This window comes from Gallus gallus, chromosome 1 (assembly GCF_016699485.2).
Source record: "Gallus gallus isolate bGalGal1 chromosome 1, bGalGal1.mat.broiler.GRCg7b, whole genome shotgun sequence".
Lineage (NCBI taxonomy): Eukaryota > Metazoa > Chordata > Aves > Galliformes > Phasianidae > Gallus > Gallus gallus.
Genome location: NC_052532.1, coordinates 177,299,663 through 177,320,866, shown reverse-complemented (window position 1 = coordinate 177,320,866; position 21,204 = coordinate 177,299,663). Strand labels below are relative to the sequence as shown.

At 38.9% G+C, this 21,204-nt stretch overlaps 1 protein-coding gene across 1 annotated transcript in view; it reads right to left on the bottom strand.

Annotated features, from left to right (window-relative positions):
* Positions 1-21,204, bottom strand: part of MIPEP (mitochondrial intermediate peptidase) — a 68,280-nt gene that overhangs the window by 30,793 nt on the left and 16,283 nt on the right. The window contains exons 11-14 of the mRNA XM_417136.8: positions 10,313-10,466; positions 9,303-9,380; positions 8,641-8,845; positions 5,661-5,770 (exon numbers count right to left, since the gene is read on the bottom strand). Coding sequence (XP_417136.3) covers positions 5,661-5,770; positions 8,641-8,845; positions 9,303-9,380; positions 10,313-10,466 — 547 coding nt within the window. The remainder of the gene's footprint in view (positions 1-5,660; positions 5,771-8,640; positions 8,846-9,302; positions 9,381-10,312; positions 10,467-21,204) is intronic.

Here is a 21,204-nt window from a genome sequence, read left to right as displayed (position 1 = left end):
GGTATTACATTGAACTCTAAAAAGCATACCTGCAATTCTACAGTGTGTTGAAGTGTTTAAGAAATAATACATCAAAGCTTACAGATACTGATGGCAGAGCTATATGTTTAGATTCTGTGAAAATGATATTACTTCAAGACAAACGATGTTAATGTTCGTAGAACAAAAAACTAACTCTGGGGAAGTAACATGAGGAAAGTGTAGGTGAGGAAAATGTTATCAATTAACTCCGTGGAAGTTAAAGAAGATAAGGAAAACTCTCAAATTGCACAGCTGCTTTATGCAGTAGCTTGCCAAGGCCTGTAACCTCTTCTCCAAGACAAATGTTAGCTGGGTCAAGAATGGGATAGAACAACACCCACTATTTTGCCTGTCATAAAATGTGTGCAGCTGTTAAATTTCAACACACAGAAATGAACCAATGAACGTAAAGTCTATCCTACATTGTATCCATGTTAGGCCAGCATTTACCCTTCCCAAATACAATAATCGTCTTTCAAATTATATAATGATTTTGGACTACCAAAACAAGAGTAAATAGGCTGTAATAAAGATGTCAGTTGCTGAGTACCTTGACGTTCCATACTGGATTTAGTATTGTTCAAAATATTATTTAACGATGCAGAAAACTTATTAAAGCAAGAAGCAACAGAAAAATGGAAATGGTAATAAGTGTTATGCCTGGGCAATTCTCCTGGTTCTGTGGACATGTTTTATCTTATCCCACTACATAAGCCAAGGGAGGCACGCACTTCAATGATTCTTCATCCTAGTACTAAAGCACATGTGAGTTTGCAATGACTCGTGGGAGAAGCCACTGTGTAAGGAAAGCTAAACAATTCTGAATATCTTTCATTATTAAGCAGCAAATCTCTGGAGGTGTTCACCTCATAGTGAAATAGTACAGTGTGAAATTAAACAAAACTAATTTCTTTGAGAGGCACTTGCATTTTCTGTACAGTAAAGCATGAGAAATTCCTATACAGGAATTCATTGATTGTAATTCTTCAGTGTGAAAAAGCTAAACTTCCAAAATCTTGGCAATAGCAAATATGTGTATTTTGCACAGTTAGAATTTAAGAGTGTTAAGGCCAAGAGCATTCCCACCAGCAGCATCAAAACAGCTCTTCAACATAATGGATTTTCAACTCTATATTTCAGCTACATTAAATAATGGTAAGAGAAAGTTAAGTGTACAGGCTTTCAACTGGTACACAAAATAAATAGGAAAAAAAACCGAAACAAAAAACACTTACGAGTTTGCTAATTGACATTTTGGTAAACCACAGTCCCACAGATCCTCACTGATTTGGGAAATCCAAGTTCACTGTTCACTGGGGCACAGGGCAGCAAGGTTTGGCGATGAGGACAAACACAGCATGCTTCCTGGGAGAGCCAGTCAAAACCAGCTCTGCTCAACAAACAACTGTAGAAGGTGTGATTCCCAGCTCAGAGCTGAGCATTTCTTACAGACTCTCCACCAAAGAAAAAAAATCACTCAGCTATACTGCAAATAGCTTGACCTCAAGCCAGGGATGACTGCTGGAAAGGCAGCCTCTGCATTCATCCCTTTCTTCCTTCTGTTCTGCTTATGTCATATTCTAGACCAAAGTCCAGAAGGGAAAGACAGAAATGTTCCTTAGTGATTTCAGGGTCATAACTGAAAGGAACATTCAAAGCTGCCCAGGTCACTCTCCACAGGAGATGGCTTAGCAGCACCTGCGGGAGATCAACTGAAACAGCGGTAATACCGAGAACCTCCAGGAAATCTTTCATCTTTCTTACAGCCATATGAATATCAAGCAAACAATGCAGATCATCTCTGCCCTGGAGAGAACAAGCTCTACTGCTTAAGCAGATTAAAATTAACAGGAAATCACAAATAACTCTTTTGACAATACCCAATTGAAAAAAAAAAAAGGATGTGAGAAAAATATAAATGTTCTTTTGTTGAAATCAATCAGTGCTAAAGCTATAAACGAAAGATAGAAATGTTCCTTTGTTTACACCAATAAGAGCTAATGATCTGGCTCAAAGATTATGATCCGATCGTAATTCCCAAGTCAATAAGAATTTGACTGGCAAAAATTAGATTAAAACTCAAGGAAGTTTGAACTTATTCCCCTGGGAATTTAAAATTCAACATTTCAGTGAACTAAAATCAGAGAGTTTCTGAAAGACCACAGCTTCAAAGCTTGTTTCTACAAATGTCAGGCATATGGATACACTGAAGTCTTGAAAATACTATGGAAGACGAACTGTGTCAGGCAATAGAAACCTTTTTTCTCTACTCTGTTACAACCTCATACAGCCCCTTAATGAGTAGCTGATTGAAGAAAAAATGCATCAGTAGTATTATTTTACTTATTCTGAAAGATGAGCTACCTGATAAAATCCAACTGTCATCCTCATTCTAAAAGAAAGACTTCACTGAGCTCTGGTTAAAGTTATTTTAATGGAATAATGGTTGCATTTTTCAAATTTAAACATTCCATGCTTTACTTTGGGTTCCATTTTTTCCATCCTTTTACATTAAATAACCTTAAGATCTTGGCACGGATTTTTTAGCCTGTTTGCTATGGCGGCTAAAAGAACAAAATTCCCTGTGTTCCAAATTCTCAAAGCAGGCTTAACTCCTTACCGCTGCGTTGTAACAGGGACACGTTAGGACTGTTTACTATCTGTGGGATTCTTCTTGTAATCATGATAGCACAATACTGCCTTTGTAATTCCATCTCTGTGAAAAATGAAGTCGGTTCAAATTTGAACAGCTGAAATGCTGGCCTTTGTTCAAGAGAGCCTCCAAAGACACACAGGCTTAAAATGATTTAGCTCAACAGACCTACCACATATCTGTACATTTCACAAACAAAATTAAACGCTGTGATACAGAACTGTACACATTCACCAGACTGCCTGCTTAACATTGTAACAACCACACATTGGTATGGCTTGATTTTGTGAGCTTACCTGAATAATTCAGCTTGAGTAACTAATTAACATAGTTTTCGCTATTCCCTTTTTTCTTCTTGGGATTTTTTCATTTTGGGTTATCTTGGAAGAAACATTTTTGTGTTGGCCAGCAATGTGAACTGAATTCACAAGACTTGCTCCTTTTGCCAGAAGAATTTGCAAGCTTTTGAGCTCCTCAGTACTCAGCAGCACAAGTATCCAAAATGCACAGAAAGTAGAGACAGGCTTTCCTTCAACATACTTGGGATCATATCCTCATGATCCATATATATATATATGCATAATATATTAACATATTTGAAAGCCTGCTCACTATATCCCTTTTTTTCTGCAACACTACTTTAAAAGAACAGTTTTCAACTGCTGTCATGTTTTACCAATCAAAACAGTGCACCTTTTCATAGAATCATAGACTCATAGAATCACTAAGGTTGGAAAAGACCCATAGGATCATCCAGTCCAACCATTCGCCCATCACCAATGGTTCTCACTAAACCATGTCCCTCAACACAACATCCAAACGCTCTTTGAACACCACCAGTTATGTAAACACAATTGTGTTTAGTACGAGTGTTAAAAATGACACCACCAAATTCAATACACCTATGCAAAACCTGTAGCATAAATACAGCAATTCACTTACGATTTCTCAAATTTTCTGCAATGCCTCTTCAATTAGGTCAGTAAAAAAACCCTCCTTTGGCCAACATCCAGTAAAGGTATGGTGGTGCTGTTTCTGGTACAGAAAAGCTGTGTCTCTTCATTCATAACAAACTAGGTGTGCTTGTATGCAAGAACATTTGGATGAAACAGCTTCACAAAGTTCACCTTTAAACTGTTTCACCCACCTTCCTTATTCCCTCTTGGAAAGAGGGTAAAGGGGGCTATTTTTTTCTTTCAAGTAACTGAAAAACTGGAGGAAAAAAATGTTAACGTTTCCATTCACACATACAAAAAAAAAGGGGGGGGGGGGGCAGGGAACAAACACAGTAAAAGTAAAATCAAAAAGGGTTTCCATACAGTTGTAAATATAGGAGAGCAGGATTTTTCTATTCCAAGCACTTTTGAAAGATACACACAATGGATAAAAGTAATCGTTGAATTTCAAGAACAGAAAAATGTCTTCAATCTGTTTGTATTTAAATGACAGACGCAGAAATCCAGTATCAGATTCTTTAACTCAGCTTAGATGACCAACATAAGCAAAAGCAGATTTATGTCAGTTGGATAATGATTTAAAAATACACTCTAAAACAGCAGTTTCAGACTCCTGTCCTCATCTTCCAGCATAATCCATTCTTGTCACTCTTCAAGACTAAATGTCAACATGAAGATTCTGAAAGGGCACAATCAAGTGCCAAATGGCATACTGTGCTTGGTTCTACAATTCTGCACTGCAACTAAACGTGGTTTAGTTTTGTTAAGCCATTTTGAAAATGCAGAGCCATAAATAATGTGCCATAAATCTCTTTCAGATGTTTTAGTTAAGATCGCTGTCTGAATTCATATGCAATCGGATTCGCTCCACAATGTTTCAGCACTACCTGAACTTTATAGAGGACACTAGAAAGCAGTAATTTGCTATGTGGATTCAAACATACAAGTGATGAACACTCCTGAACTGAGTATTTTCAACCCTAGGTGTTAAGGAGACTTGTAGAACTGATTTCTCATAGAATATTTATTGAAATAGACATTATGCAACCTATTCTAATTAGCTGTTACAGTAGAGACAAACATAATTCCACTTTCATTACAGTGAAACATACCGAATGCTTAGTACTGGATAGAACTCAAATGAATTCTAATACTACACAATGTAAAAGGCTTTCTTGTTTTTCCATTGCTAAGTAATCTATTCAATCGTCACCTCTGAGTATATTTTCATCACTGAAACTAGCCTCAGTCAAAAGAACTGCAAAAACATCTTCGGCTATTGTTTTCTGGTTTGTATCCCTGAAATGGTTGTACAAATGTAAATCACGTCATGGTGGCAAACATAAATAATTAAGCAACCACTGAAAGTCACTGTTGCAGACAGCAATATTTTCTACATCTTCTGTTGAAAGTGCATGCTTAAATTAAACTTGCACAGAATAGCTTTATGCAAAAAGGATCAATCACAGTTTTAATGCAGAGATTCCTGACTGCCAAAATCTACATGTATCATATCTTAAATTAAGCAGTTCCCTTTTCATCACAAAACCTTTCAATCACTGCCCTCCACTGTGTTAAAAAGGAGAGCTTTGAAACACTGCAGATCATCTCCATTTATTTCCATGACTTGTTACCTGAGCTTCATTTTAAAAGAGACTTTAGACAGTTTGATGTGGAATGACTACTCCTTTCCTAACTTACCTGTAATTAAATCAAAACAACAAACAAAACTTCACCTACAAGACTAGGTTTATGTAGTGCAGAAACAATACAACCTTTGTAGGAAAAAAAGATGGAAAATTTTAACTATTTTAACAGAACTTCAGATTTTAGGATCTGCTATTTTTTAACAGAACACTTCCATCTTTTCTGCAATAAGAATACTAACTTTTTCTTCTAATTAATTAAAATGTTAACATTATACTAGTTTATCATGTCTGTTTGTTTCTATTTAACAGTACTAACAAATAACACACAAAAATGTGACAATTATTCCTATTTTCAATAATTTACATATTAATTTTCCCTACCTGTCCAGTTTTATAATGCCTTGCAAATTGTTTAACCACTCGGTAGTCATTCGCAAAGTACTCCATCAGAATGGAGGGAACTTCAGCAAAATCAGTAGGACATCTGGTTCCTAGAGGTAGAATAATTGAACACATTAGCATTTGCCATTTCTATTAACACAAACAGTTAACACTTTCCAAAAAGTTTTGCAGTTTTTTGTTTGGCCTTTTGGTGAACTTTAATGTTCTTTCATTTCTTTTCTTTCCATAGCATTATTGTACATACTGCCAGAAAAGCTTCATTATAATCCTACACATTTTACTATAAATCACAAAGTAAAACAAAATATTTGAACAGCTGGGTGAGGCACCTTATAAAGCTCTGGATCACACCCTTTCTAAACTAAACCAGACTGCAGCCAAACTGGCCCTACATGAAACATGGAATCTATTTAAGTGTCCTAAACCTAAATCAAACTACCATGAAAATAAAACGCTGCCTTAATCCCATTCACAATTACAATTTTTACCTCCCATCAGTTTGCTGAGATTACTTATGCTTTATATTAGCCTTACTTTCAATACAAAGGCATTCATCCAAGGAAAACTATTGCAGATTGAAGACGTTCTGAATAAATGCAGAGAGGTAGTGTCTCTGCAGTATCTTCACAAAGCATTGTATCCAAAATCTTATTTACTCTAACCTTTATCAGCATCTTACTCAAGCAAAGTTATTAAGAAGTATAGCAGACCACCAAACCAATTTCTAATTTCTAAATTAAATTTAGGGATGCACAAAGCTGTTGTTTTAATAACAAACCTACCGGGTCATCACGTCTATCCCTGTGTGCTAGAGGCAATGTCAAGTTTAAAACCTAGTCTTAGATGTAATGTCTTCTGCTTTGCTATTCCTTCTTGAAGCCTATTTTTTTGCAAAATCACTCATTTAGTCTTTACTGATCTTTCTCTAACTGAATTCACAATTTGTTTATACTCTATATTTACAGGCCAATACCTGCATTTAGTATTAACTGCATTTCCATGACTAGTTTTTACCTCCTAAATTAAGAGAAACAATATCCTCCATCTCTTCTCTGTACCTGCTCCATTTTGAATTCACCTTCAGACCAAAGACATGAAACTATGCTCCAGCACTGCACGAGGTTTCACCTCCATCTTTCTTCATCATTCAAATACTTAATTCTGATAGAAACACTTGCAAATCATATTTGGCCTTTCATAGACACGAGCTGGCTGTAATTCTCCATTAGCACTTACAAAAGCTTTCTTTCCCTTCACTGTTTAAATATCTATTTGATAGCAGAAATTCTTCTTGCATTCTTTAAACATACGATCTGCACTGTGTAATTCTGAATTACAATTTAGTTGTAACAGTGCAATATTCAGTCATCCTCTAATACAATATCCCAATCCTTCTTTTGTGCCATTACATTTCATTAGCAGTATCTTTTATTTGTTTGAAAATCAGGAGGAAAAAGCCTTAACTAAGGCTGGTCCCAAAACAAATGCCTGCAGAACTACCCTAACACCCTTCTAGCCTCTATATGCTTTCTCAGCATTTCTTAATAAAATCATACAAGTTTTTCAATAACCATTAAAGAGAAACCTAAACAATTAGATTATCTGAGAGTCAGAAAGGTAATAATTCAGGCAGTTGTCTGGGATAATTGAATTCTTCTATGAAACAACTGCAGGCATTCTCTACTGCATGGGGAAATTAAAATGGAATGCAATCTAGATTAAAAAAAATCTTGCACATAAAGACATTTAAAAACAACCAATCAAATGCATATACTAAAATTACATATTAGCTTAAAAGGAAGCATATCTTAAGTCATAAATGTACAGCACTATGCAAGTCTGGGGCTCAGCAGCAGCAGAATGGGTTCCTGAATATTTGGGAACGCTCATCAGAAAAGAAAGGGAGGAGTAAGAAAGTTGTAAACAACTCAGTGCATCTTCACTTGAATTTAAAACATTTTTAATCTTGCAATAGCTTGAAATCATCTTTTTTCCACTCTTTGCTGCTGTAGTGTCTCATGAGAGCTGTCAGCCTCTAACAGACATCTCTGGGATGAACCATCTCATTGTTACACATTCCAAACCCTAAAAAAATGTTCTCTGGAGAAACAACACAACTGACCTCCGATGCTGCTTTTGCAATGCTAACTATTGAGTGAAGTCCCTTAGGAAGCAGGACTGCCTAAGGCAACTCTGAAACCCTACACAGGCTCACAGAAAGCCCAAGCCTCAAAATGAGCCATTTCCTGCCTCTTCAAGTCTTCTTGACATGATTATGTATGTGATTCACCACAACTAGAGAACCTCACTAAAGCAGCTACTTTGGGTATGTATGTACCCCTGCAGATCTGAGTGAGGCCAGGTGTAGAAGGGCTGGGGGAGAGCAGTTAACTGCCTCGAGTGGTATTCAGACCTTACATTGAAAGAGTATATATAGCGTTTATTTGCCTTTACAATGTCCAGTAATAACATACTTACAAATAGCTTGGTCTATTTTAGCTTCAACTGGAAGACTTTAGAAAGAGCACTTTGTCTTTGAGTACAAAGTATATGATCACAGAACCACGGAATTGTTTGGGTTGGAAGAGACCTTCAAGATCATGTAGTTCCAACTCCCCTGCTATAGGTAGGGACACCTCCCACCAGACCAGGCTGCTCAAAACCCCACACAGCCTGGCCTTGAATGCTTTCAGGGAGGGGGCATTCACAACCTGCCTGGGCAACCTGTTCCAGAGTCTCACTGTAACACAAAACTTAAACATAGACTTCCCTCAGTACCAGTTGTGTAGTATAAACATGATGAAGCATAGAATAATCCTTCAGACAAGGAAACTACAATTTCATTTGTTTTGTAATTGGTTGTTTTTTTAAAATATATATATGAATAAATAAATGTCCACTCCAGTCATCTGATTAAACATGTATCTAAAAAAAAAAATCACTATCCTAAACTGCTTACCAGTGACATGTTGGTACCGAGTACGTCCCAGCATAGAATGCATAGCATGCCCCATTTCATGGAAGAGGTTCTCCATCATGCCAGGACTTAGTAGTGTTGGTGCATTCCTTGTTGAATGAGGTAGGCTAAGCATAAGAACAACTACAGGCAGCTGGTACTCTCCATTTTCCTTTAGCCTGCCTCCACGAACTGTGAAGTGACAATCCTTTCAAAGATAAAAGGAAATATATGGACAGTAAATGTCATTATATTGATGATACTAAAACAACAATCAAGGTAGAATTATGAATAAAAATTAGTTGTTATGAGTTTTCATCTTTAGAAGATATTAAAATTTCAAGTTGTTTTCATTTCTAAATATTAGATCAGAAAATAGGTGTTTAAAAATCTCCCATTTCTCTAAACGGATTTCTAAGAGATTTCATAGTGCCTATCCTTCTGTAGTACAAAGAGTCTCAGTTCAGCTTTTCAGGTGACATCTCTCAAATGAAAAGCTACTCACAGAAATATTTTAGTTGAAACCACATTTCAAGTTAGAGAGTGTTCATGTTTACATTTATTTATTTCAATTCCTGGTATCTTCTGGTAAAATCGAACACACATGGCCTTAACGCTATGCTCATTAGCCAAATCCAGGCTAAAATTGGACCATAAAACATTACCTGATGTGGTTTATCTGGTCGTTGAAAGAAGTCACAGTAGATGTATCCCAGCAAACCTTCATTTTCATGAACAACAGCCTGATGAAAAAAAATATAATATCCACAGTGAAAGCACTGATGACATTTGTAAACTGAAGGCATACTATTCTAATCCAATGACCTATAATGTATAAATGATAAATAAATCAGGAATGACTCGTGTAAAATCCATTGGTAAACAAGGTTGTAAATAAGATTTAGAGTTTGTCCTTCAAACTGCAGCCATTTCTGTATCTCACTCAAAAACAATTAGTCAGAATTAGAAGTAATACTGCTTGTAGCCCCTAAATGACTTCTGAGAAGTCAACAGTGACAGAAGTTGATTTACCATGAAAATAAAAATAGGAAAGGGTAATTATACATTGACCCATTGGATATAAAGAGCAGCCGTTCTCAACGAAACTAAGTGGTGGGAGAGGAGTGAAGATTTGGTAGTCAATATATGGAGCAAGGACAACAAAAGAATATGGGAATCTGATGAATAAACTATTGCACAAGTTCTTATTTCCACCCTCCACTAAAAAGAGGGCAGAAAACTGGTATTTACCAATATTAAGCATCAATCTAAAAGTAAAGATGACATAGAATAAGCATTAGTAAAAGACAAATGACCATTAGTATACACACATATAACATTCCAATTACCTATAGTCACATACAGATTAAAACTAAAAAACTAGAAGAACACATTCAGAGACTACAAGAAAGGTAACATAAGTCATCTCTGAACAGAGAAACTGATTCTAACTCAGGCACTCTTTGTACACAGGTATATTTTAAAGGCAATTAAATAGCAACCATATAAAAGGCACTCAGAGCAGGAAGCCCCAGAATTCTATCTTCAAGTAAAATTAAACAGTCAATGTTTGCTTCTGATAGATAATCAAGTAATTCAAGAACTCATTCACTGCTTTTAACGGGTCTTGTCTAATTTCTCCATCATTTCAGATGCTGGGAACTTGAACACTTACCAGCTTTCGAACATCTTCAGACCAAACCTCTCCCCTCTGTGTTTGTTCAGCATACAGGGAGATCCCTAGGAGCTGACTGAACAAAGAATTCAAACCTTCCATGCAGGCCCCGAGAGAGAAGAACGGACAGTACAAGCCAGGATCAATGTTGTACCTAAGAACATAGCAGAATCCCAAAACAGTCAGTTCCAGTGATCGAATTGAGCTGTCGTTTTCACCTCTAAGTCATAGGATGTGACAAAATAAACCAGATAAACCTCACAAGGCCATTATTGAGTATGCCTGGTTTTATTTTTCAAAGTGGAACTAAGTCACAGATGAGGTATGGCACAGTGCGTCACAGCAACTTCTTTTTATATTCAGTTTTGAACACCAAACTCAGCAGATGCTGACTGATTTTCAGAGGTGTGGAGAGGACATAGCACAGACTGAATATGGCAAAGTCATGGGTGGCCAGGCTGTATCTTGTGATCCATAGGTGGTCACTGGCACTCAAGAGCCATTCCCATGCCCAGGCTGTGCCAAGCTACTGGCTCTGGCTTTGACTGCAGTGTAGGCCAAGTACTCTTCTAGGGCAGGAAAACCACCAGTAAGAGCTGACTCTACAGGCTTGTCTTTCAGTGGAGCAATAGGAACACCAGGAAGATTCAGTCACCTTCCACACGTAGATCACACCTCAAGCTCCGGGGACTTTCTGAACCATGCAGAAACTATCTCACAGCTTGAAGCCATGTGAAGATGAGAAGATTTTACTGCGTGGCCTGGAGTTCAAACTTTGTCATGCTTCCTGAGGCTAATATCAAACAACTTGGTATTTTCAAGACACTGTGGTACAAAAGCACATGTTGGGAGAAAACACAGTGTGTCTGCATGCACACACATAAACCAAGAAAGAAAGAAAAACAACTACAGAAGCAGTTCAGAGTGTATGCAACTGATACTTGGGCACAAACTTCCTAAGACTCTGACCCTAAAAATTAAACAACCTGCAAATGCATCAAGAAAAACTGCTCACTCATTCAGCTGTAACAAAATCAGAACAAGAATCTGCTTGCATTCACGCATGCACTCCAACTGACAAAAATCCTCCTGCTCTCTCAATTCACATAGGAAGTCCAAATGTTAGGCTTTCTGGGGTCTCTGAGTAAAGACTGTTCTCTTACCTCTAGAGAATCACAATCCCTCTTATCTCCTTTCTTCCTTCATGCTCTAGTGCTTTTGCTTCTTAATGACATGGTAACTAGCCATTGAAATTTAAACATGCATCAGTTAGGCTACAATAGCTGAACACCAAACATTAAAACCACACTATTTTACGGCCTATGATCAAAAGGCTTAGACAGAGATAAGCTGGGAAAGAGTCAGCTAGTCCCTATCCATTTGTTTACCCTTACTTCTCTCCCACCCCCCACACAAAAGAAAAGCCCTATGAACCAAGCCCACTTGGGATGCTGCATTTGCCAACATGCTGCTTACAAGTGCAGCTCCAATTCAGCACACAGCTTCAATACGCTGGGATGCACAGCAGGGTGGGATTAGTTCTCTAAACCACTGCACTTGTTCTTGAATATATCATTGTATTTTGTTTTATTCTTCCACCATCCTTTATATTACCTTTATTCCATGCTCTAGCAACATGATGGAACTGCTATGGCAACATCTGCTGAAAATACAGGTATGCTCGGTTACAGGATTTTGCTTATTCTCAAACAACAAGTGCAAGAAGCTAAAGCTGATGTATTTCTATGTATTTTTAGTTATATCAGAACACATAAAATAAAGTAGATTTTGGCTCAACTATAGTGACATAACTTCTTCAAGATGTATAGCAACACACTCTGGATGCTGCAATACACACATTTTTGTCCTTATTCAAGAAAAAGCATTTATACCAAAAGAACAAAAATAAGCATAATGTAAGCTGCTTTAGACTGTTAGGAAAAAAAGACAAGAAGCACAACTCTAGAAGAAAGCAGAACAGGTGAGTTAATTTTCCTGTAATAAGTTACAGATAAGTAAAGAATAGAAGACACTGCTTTACACACAGAGCTCATTTCCATTAGCCCTGCCAGAACTATGCTGACTGTGCACAGCTCATCCAGGAGCTTCACAACCTCCTCCTCTAGGCATCCAACATCATCCAGGGCTTCCATGTCATTTCCTCCATGTCAAATTTGAGAAGAAAGCTGAATGTATTCAAAACTTGGAGAAAGAAACCATATGATAAAATCATACAAATGTGCAATTCAGTAAATCCACATTCAACTCCATCGTTTCACAGACACAGTAAACCATCAGATTTTTGCAGTTCCAGGAAATTTAAGCGCGTAGCTTCTGACAGTGATTTCAGCTGCAGGAAAATAGGATATGAAAACATCAAGAGTAGAGCCCTGGAAAAGCCTTTATGAAATTAAGCCAAACTTACAAAGAATTTTCTGAAAAGCAATAATCTTTCCTGATGGAGCAGCTAATCCTAGAAACCATTTCCAGGAACACGAAGAAGAAAATCATCAGGAATGGTCAGCACAGATTCACCAGGGGAATGATGTTCCGGACCAACCTGATACACTTCTACAATGAAAAGACTGACCTTAGAGATAAGGGGAAAGCAGTCTACCTAGAATTCAGTAAGGCTTTTGGCACTGTCTCCCATAAAATCAGCACAGTGAAGCTGCTGATGTATGGGTAGGATGGGCAGACAAGTGAAAGGTGGTGATGAATGGTGCAAAATCACGTTGGATGCCAGTACGTAGTGGAGTACCCCAGGGGTCAATGCCGGGTCCAATCCTGTCTAACACTGCTGTGGTTTAACCCGGCGGGCAGCTAAACATCACACAGCTGTCGCAGTCCTGGCTGACACCAACTTGAACATGAGCCAGTGATATGCCCTTGCTGGTAAGAAGGTATCCTGGCATCCTAGGCTGCATCAGGAAAAGTATGGCCAGCAGGTCAACGGAAGTTCTTTCTTTTCTACTCAGCACTGGTAAGGCCACACCCAAAGTACTGCATAAAGCTCTGGGGCCTACAGTACAAGAAAGACATGGACCTACTGGACAGAGAGCAAACAAGTGTCATGAAGATGATTAAAGAATTGGTGCACCCCATCTACTGGGAAAGACTGAGAGCAGGACTGATGAGCCTAGACAAGAAAAGGCTCAGGAGATCTTATCACTGTCTATAAATACCCAAAGAGAGGGTGCAAGAAGACAGAGACAGGCTCTTTCTAGTTACACTCAGTAACAAGAATAGGGCAACGAGCATAAAACAAAGCACAGGGGACTCTGACTGAACATCAAGAAACATGTTTTTCCTGTGCAGGTGATGGAGCGCTGGCAAAGGCTGCCTGGAGGCTGTGGAGTCTTCTCTCCTTGGAGAACTCCAGAAGCTGCCTGGATGTGGTCCTGGGCACTCTGCTCTGGGTGTTCCTGCTGGCGCAGGGGTTAGGCCAGGTGACCTCCAACCCCAGGCCTTCCAACCCCAGCCAACCCATGATTCACTGAAGAGATGATATGAAGCCCAGGTACTGGAACTACTGAACCGCAGAACAAGACAGATTCCAGCTTAATCAAGGGAAGACAACGTGTTCCATGCAAACTGTAAAGGATTACGATACTGAGATGTAATGCCAGATTAACTTGTGGTTGCTGGGGGGTAAGGAGGAAGAATTCTGAAACTATTTTATGATTCTGTAAAAGAATCCTGTAAAAGAAACTCTTGCTAATACAGAAAAGCAGATATATACTAGCATGAGAAACGAGTGATATTACTTCATACAAAGAGTTGACGTGACATATTGCACAAAGAAAGTATATGTTTACTTATTCCTCATTCTCAGTGCTCCCTGAACATACGGATTGTCTCCATGATCTTATTCCGTGATGAAGACGATGGCTTTCTGATAGGTATTTTGTAATATTCTGTCACTATCCAAAGGGGAAAGAGATCAGTCTGTAACAGTTTAGTCTTTTGGAAAAAGTGCAATGCTTATCCACCCACACACGAAAATAGCTGTAACAGACTGCATTGGCTTGAGGCAGACTTCTCAGGGGAAATGGTCCCTTACCCAAGCTAATGTTTGAAGATGTCACAATCGAATGTTTTGAGTACAATGAGGCTCTGATTAGACAACCGCTTTAATAATAACAGCACAAAGTTAATGTCGGCCATTTCTGGTAGAACACTGTCAAGATCCAACCTCTCCCACATCTCATGAAGTGTACATTAATGGCATTTTTGCCAATGAAAAATAGAAAGAAAAAAAAAAGTTCTGCAAAAACATTTTTTTTGTACAGAATCCCAAAAAAGCACTTCTGGTTCTGATCCCATTCATTTCTCCACCTCTGCTTTGCCTGCTACAGCAGCATGAGAACAAAGGTCAAAGACGGAGATTTTGGAAAATCTTCAACAGTGTCTTATGACACAAATCTGATATTTAAATTACTTCTGGATAATGCTGACAGCAGTCAGTGGCAACTGTTATACCTTAAGCTATCTTATAATCGTAGTTTGGTTTGGATTTATTTTCTGCTTGTCACTGCAGTGTCACAGAAGTTCAGAGAATCACAGAATATCCCGCACTGGAGGGAACCCATATGGATCATCAAGTCCAACTCCTGGCTCCACACAGGACCACTCCAAATTCAAACCCTGTATCTGAGAGCACTGTCCAGGTCTCGCTGAATGGCAGCACATCCCTCTAGTGTGTCAGCCTCTTAGCTTCATATCATCAGCAAACTTGCTGAAGGTGGACTCCACCTCTTCACCCAGGTCTCTGATGAAGATGTTAAAGAAGACTTAACCCAGCACCAACCCCTGGGGAACACCACTAGCTACAGGCCTCCAACTAGACCATGCGCTGCTGATCACAGCCGTCTGAGCTGTGCCGGTCATCCAGTTCTCAGTCCACCTCTCTGTCCACTCACCTAGCCCACACCTCCCAAACTTATCTACAAGGACGTTACGGGAGACAGCATCAAAAGCCCTGCTGAAGTCAAGGCAGACAACATCCATTGTTCTCCCCTCATCCACCCATCAGGTGATGACATAACAGAAGGCTAGCAAATTAGTCACGCATGATTTCCCTTGATGAATCCATGTTGACTATTTCTGATAACATTATTCCACTTGCTTGGAGATAATTTCCCAAATAAGCTGTCCTATCACCTTCCTAGGGACAGAGGTGAGGCTGATTAGCCTGTAGTTTCCTCCCTGCACTTTCTGAAGACTGGAGTGACTCTGGCTTTCCTCCAGTCCTCAGCCACCTCTCCTGTTCTCCATGACCTTACAAAGACAATACAGAGCAGTTTGACAACCATTTTTGCCAGCTTCCTCAGTACTTGTAGGTGCATCCGATCAGGACCACGGGTTTGTTTTCATCGAGTTTGCCTAGATGATCTCCAACCAGATTCTCCTCAATCAAGGAAGTCTTCTTTTCCCCAGACTCCCTTTCTTACCTCCAGGGTTTAGGATTCCTGAGGGGCAGTCTCAGCAGTAAAGACTTAGAAAGGAAAGACTTACAAAGGATCATATCTTAGCAATTTGATCCCCTTTCATGATGAGGTTGCCTTCTTAGTGGATGAAGGGAAAGGCAATGGATGTAATTTTTCTGGATTTTAGTAAGGCGTTTGCTACCGTCCCTCACAGCATCCTTCTGAACAAACCATCCAGCTGTGAGATATACAGGTTCACACCATGCTATGTGATGAACTGGCTGAATCACGGAGCTCAAACAGTCACAGTAAATAATGCTACATCTGGCTGGCAGTCAGACACAAGTGGTGCTGACCAGTTCTCAATTCCCTGGCCAGTTCTATTCAGCATCTTCATCAATTATCTGCATGCATGAGTGGAATAATCCTCAGCAAGTTCACCAATGACACTGAAATGGAAGGTACTGCTGACTCTCAGGAGGGACAAGAGGCCTTTCAGAGGATCTAGATATATCGGAGTAATGAACAATTATCAACTGCATGAAGTTCAACACAGGAAAATGCTGGGTCCTATACCTGGGGTGGAGCAATGCCAGACACAGGCACAGACTGGAGCCTACTGGCTGGAAAGCAGTTCAATAGGAAGGGACCTGGAAGTGCTGGTTACAGGAGCTCAGAATGAGCCAGCAGTGTGCCCTAGCAGCCAAGAGTGCAAATTGCATTTTGTGGGACATTTTGGAGGTGAGAAGACATGATTCACTTGCTATATTTAGTGCTGATGCAGCCTTGTCTTGAGAAATCTGTGCAGTTCTGGGCTCCACAATAGAAAAAGGACGTTAAGGAGCTTGAATGTGCCCAAATGAGGGCACTCCAGCTGGTGACAGCGCTGGAGCTATGTCCTGTGAACAAAGACAGAGAACATTCAGGCTGCCAAGCATGAAGAAGCAGCAAAGACATGACCTCTTTGCTCCCTGCATATCCTTGGGGAGAGGAAGCAGAGGGTGGTGCCAGGCTGTGCTACTGGGAACCAATGGCAGGTCAGGAATGGCACAGAGCTGAACCATGGGAGGGTCAGACTGGGCATTGGGAATGACTTCTTGAGTATCTTGAGGGTGGTCAGCCACTGGAACAGGCTTCCTAGAGAAGTGGTTGATATCCTGTGCCTGTCAGTGTTCATGAGTTATTTAGACAACACCCTCCATAATACGCCTTAACTTCTGGTTAGCTGTGAAGTGGTCAGGAAGTTGGAACCAACTGTCCTTGATTTTTCTAGGTTCCTTCCAGTTGAACTCTTTTATTGTATTCTATTTTATTCCATTATTATTAATAACACAAATTAAAGTGAGTATGGGGTGCTGAAAAAAAGCTGCTGTTCTGAGAAGCAGGTAGAACCTCTTCGAGATCTTTCTTTAACACCAGTCAATAACCACCAGCAAGTAATCATTTGGGACATTAAAATACAGAACTAATTTCCAACTTCTCAATTCAGTCCTAACTCTTATAGGAACCCTCTCTCTAAATCAAGACCAACTATCACTGAAGAAAGTCCAACCTCAAACTTGCACTGATTCCAGGAAAACTTTCTTTTGGGGCTTATTTAAGAATTAGCCAAAGCCTCAGATAACTGAAGCTGATGTCCTATAACCAAAAATTCAGTTCCTGGCATTATTATTAATAGACGATCTTGCCTTTCAGGGGCAAGAACAAGCATATGACTGCATTTTTTCTGAGTCCCCACTTCCAAGATATAATGCTAATCACTGCAGAATGAAAAGTGTAGCACTAGGTATTAAAGAACAACAATGAAAAGGGAAGAAATTAATTGTAAAGCCTTGACTCCTTCCCAAAGAAAGAATACTCAATGAGCAGAACAGGAAATCCTACAGTCTCTTCTAGATATGTAAAACTGAGGTCTGGCTGGAGGATGTGGGTGGAAAAGTACTTAGAAAAATTTGCAGACAAACTGCATGCTCCCTATTGAAGATTCTTGCTTGATTCCAGGCACTCCAACAGTAGCAGCCATTAGCAACTTCATCAATTCCAGATGACAGGAAAAAAGCATCTGTTTGCTAGTAAATGATTCCCTAACCTCAGTTATTCACTTCATCACCGTAGTGAAACTGCAAGAACATAACATTTCTCAGGCACAATATTTCAGTGTTCAAATCTGTATTAATCTAAAACACCATAGCACAACTTCTTGGCAGCTGTGGTGACTGAGACTGTGCCAGCAAGCCAAACTTCTCTTCCCTCAGTCCTTTGAATTAAATTTCTATTGGTGGTCAAGATTTGAGGATTGTATTTGAAAACACTCTGTGACTCTGGCCAGATTATCTAAAATACTGCATAAAACTCTAAGATGCAGACTTCTATAAATACACTTTTTAAATGCTATATAAGAAAGATAGAGATTGTCTGTGTAAGATGCAGAGCCTTTTTGAGAGCAGATCCAAGACTGCAAAATGAATTTCTCCTGAAGTTAAAGGAGAAACTCAAAGTTCACTGTCTTCTAAGCCAGGTGTATGGCATTTCTCTGATCTTCTTTTGCTTTTTCAAATGTGAAATTCATTTGAAAATGCACTCAGCAGCCTCCCAACAAAACCCCAGCAAAACAAGTCATTCCATTGCACGTTTCTTTACAGATAGAACAAAAGGACAAAAACTTCAGTTAAATACTTTAGTTAATGAATTAACTGATAGTGGCTGACCCTACATCAAACGGAACAGAATTCCCAAGTAGTTTAGTTTAGCCTGCCCCAAAGCTGTTCATTCTTCAGAGCAAAGCAACCTCCATCATTTGCATGTTAATAGCTACTGATGATCCTAATATGTATTTTTATACTATATGTTATGGCAGTAGCCATAGAGAATCATTTTATGCAAGATTTTCAAGCTGTTATCAACTGCAGACTTGAATAGTTGTCTAGCTTTTTTCTTCTACTTAAAGCAGTATAAAAGTCAAGCAAACCAGCAAGAAGCAGCTGCTTTAATATAAACATTTTCTGGTCACTCTTTGGCAAGCTGCCTCTGCATTCACTCGGCCAAGTTACAACTTTTATCTCCAACAGGAAATGCATTGATGTGTTTTTGGGAAAAGAAATAAGAAAGGAAGTTAATACAGCTCAAGTTGAACTATGCTAACAGGCATTGTGCTACCCATAAAGTTTCTGCTAAGGGTTACTGCTACTAGCAAGAAAGGTTAGTGCTCTGGAGACAGACTGCTAAAATTTACACTGGAAACGAATGAATAACTGGAGCTTCATCTGGTGACAGAAGCTATAGGGAAGTGCCAGAAGAATGGTTTTCTTCTATGCCATAATTTGCAGCTCGTTTGCTGCAGCATCTAAGCAGTCAAGAAGAATTCAATGAGGATGGTGATGCACACAGCATACTAACACCACTAGTAGAACATTTTACCGATGTCTCCAAAGCTGGCAAATACACGGAGACACAATTAAAGTCTTTCCTAAGGAAGAGAAAGGGTTCACGTCGACTAAGCAAGCACAGGCAAGAATCAAATATCCTGCCTGGATATCCCGACCCTCAAAACATGAGCTCTGGGCAACAAGCAAGGTGATTCAGAGTGCTTAAAACAGACATTTAGGATGCTGTGTCCCCAGAGAAAGGTGGATACAATTCGGAGGCCACAAATGCTTAGCAGGGTATTAACTTGAGCTACCTAGCAGAAGTCCTGAACTGAGATATGTCTGAGCTCTCGCTCCTCTCTGAAACTTACACTTCTCTGCCTGAACTGCATAGCTGAACCCCAACATGATGAACAGCACAGCTTCTTTCTCTGAGACCAAGCTTTTCAAATGTAGGTGAAGGAGATGGGAGAATAGTGGTCTGATGAACCACAACAGAACCTTGCAAAGCATCAGTGAACTAGAACTACACACTCTAGTCGAAGATTTCTTTTCTTGGGTATCAGAGGTTAAAAACACAGTTATGGATTGATTTTTGATTCCTGCAGTCAAGAAGGAATTTTCTGAACCACTCCTGAACTTAAGCACTTAATTTTCTTAAGTCCTTACATGAAACTTAAATGATCTGTATGCATTTCTAGAAGAGCAGAAAAAAGGAAATAACAATACAGATATAACCATCAGAAAACACAATTATGAATCTGAAAGATCATTTCTTGAGATTCAGACATTTTTACACTACTAGATTTTCAAAAATGATTGCTTCCTGTTTAGATGTAGGAAATATCATACTCCTAAAAAAAAAGGAGGGGTGGCAATATAGAAATCTTGCTCTGAACAAATCAGAAACAGTGTCAAAAATAGAGAAGTGAACTCATCTTTACAGTAAGAGTATTTTCCTCTCCACCAAACTTCCGGTTAAAAAATAGATCAAGAAATAGAAATAGTCCTCTTTATTTTAACAGTGAGCCTTCAGTTACCTTGTTGAACCTGCACAGCTGCATAATGCAAGTTATGCTCAAATGTCCAAAACTGTGAAAGACTGAGACACACAAAAAAAACCAACAAAAAAAACCCGAGTCTGTTCTGCTTTGATTTTGTCTTAAGTCATATTCCAGTATCTCACTTCGCTCTGAATGTCTGAATTCGAACCCCAAAGCATTGGTACTTATAACAAACCATAGAAAGGATGAAGATTTTCTTATGCACTTTACTGCAGAATGTAAGCCTCGAAAGTTCAGAAAGAAAAATCCTACTACTCTCCTAAAGAAAGCAGAAATATCAAAGAAAACAGTCGTTTCTTTGATGTAAATTCCTGCTTTATATTAAAGGATAAACTACGTTCAAAAATCCAGACACCTCACTTTTACAGTGTGCAGCCCAGCAGTATTTTTAAAAGAAGTACTGTAGCCAAACCAATTTAAAAACCAATTTACAAAAAGAAGTTAACTGACACAGTGAGGTTTGGTTATTCTTCAAGAACAGCAGGCTTCAAACAAAAAGGCTGTGTCTCTGTGAAGAACAAAGACGTAGTATGTCATTATAAATAATTATTTCTAAGCTTGTATGACTTCACTGAGTCTAAATAAAATACAGACTTCTAAAATCACTTTCATTTAAGCTGTATATTTGGAAAGAAACTAAGACTGTTTTGTGTAGCGTGACTTTCATCTACTTTAATAAGGATGCTTTTGATGAGCTTGGACATTAGGGATATTTGAGTAAGTATTGCTGCTCTTCAGAGCTAAGCCTTCTGACTCTTAACAATTGCAAATTAGTCCCCTGGCAAGAATTCTTATCTGTGGCTATTAAATGCGGTCGCCGAGAAATCCCAGTGCTTTGTTTTTGCTTTTGAGAAAAAATATTATCCTGTTGACTACCATGAAAATTCAGAGCACTAAGTGAGCTATCTCTAATAAAACAGATTCTCTCAAAACTTTCAAATAAACTTGAAAAAACATGAAAAAAGAACTTCTTAGTAGAAGATAAAAGATGAACCCCTCAGGTTAATAACTTAAAGAGATGAAGACAAGGAAAA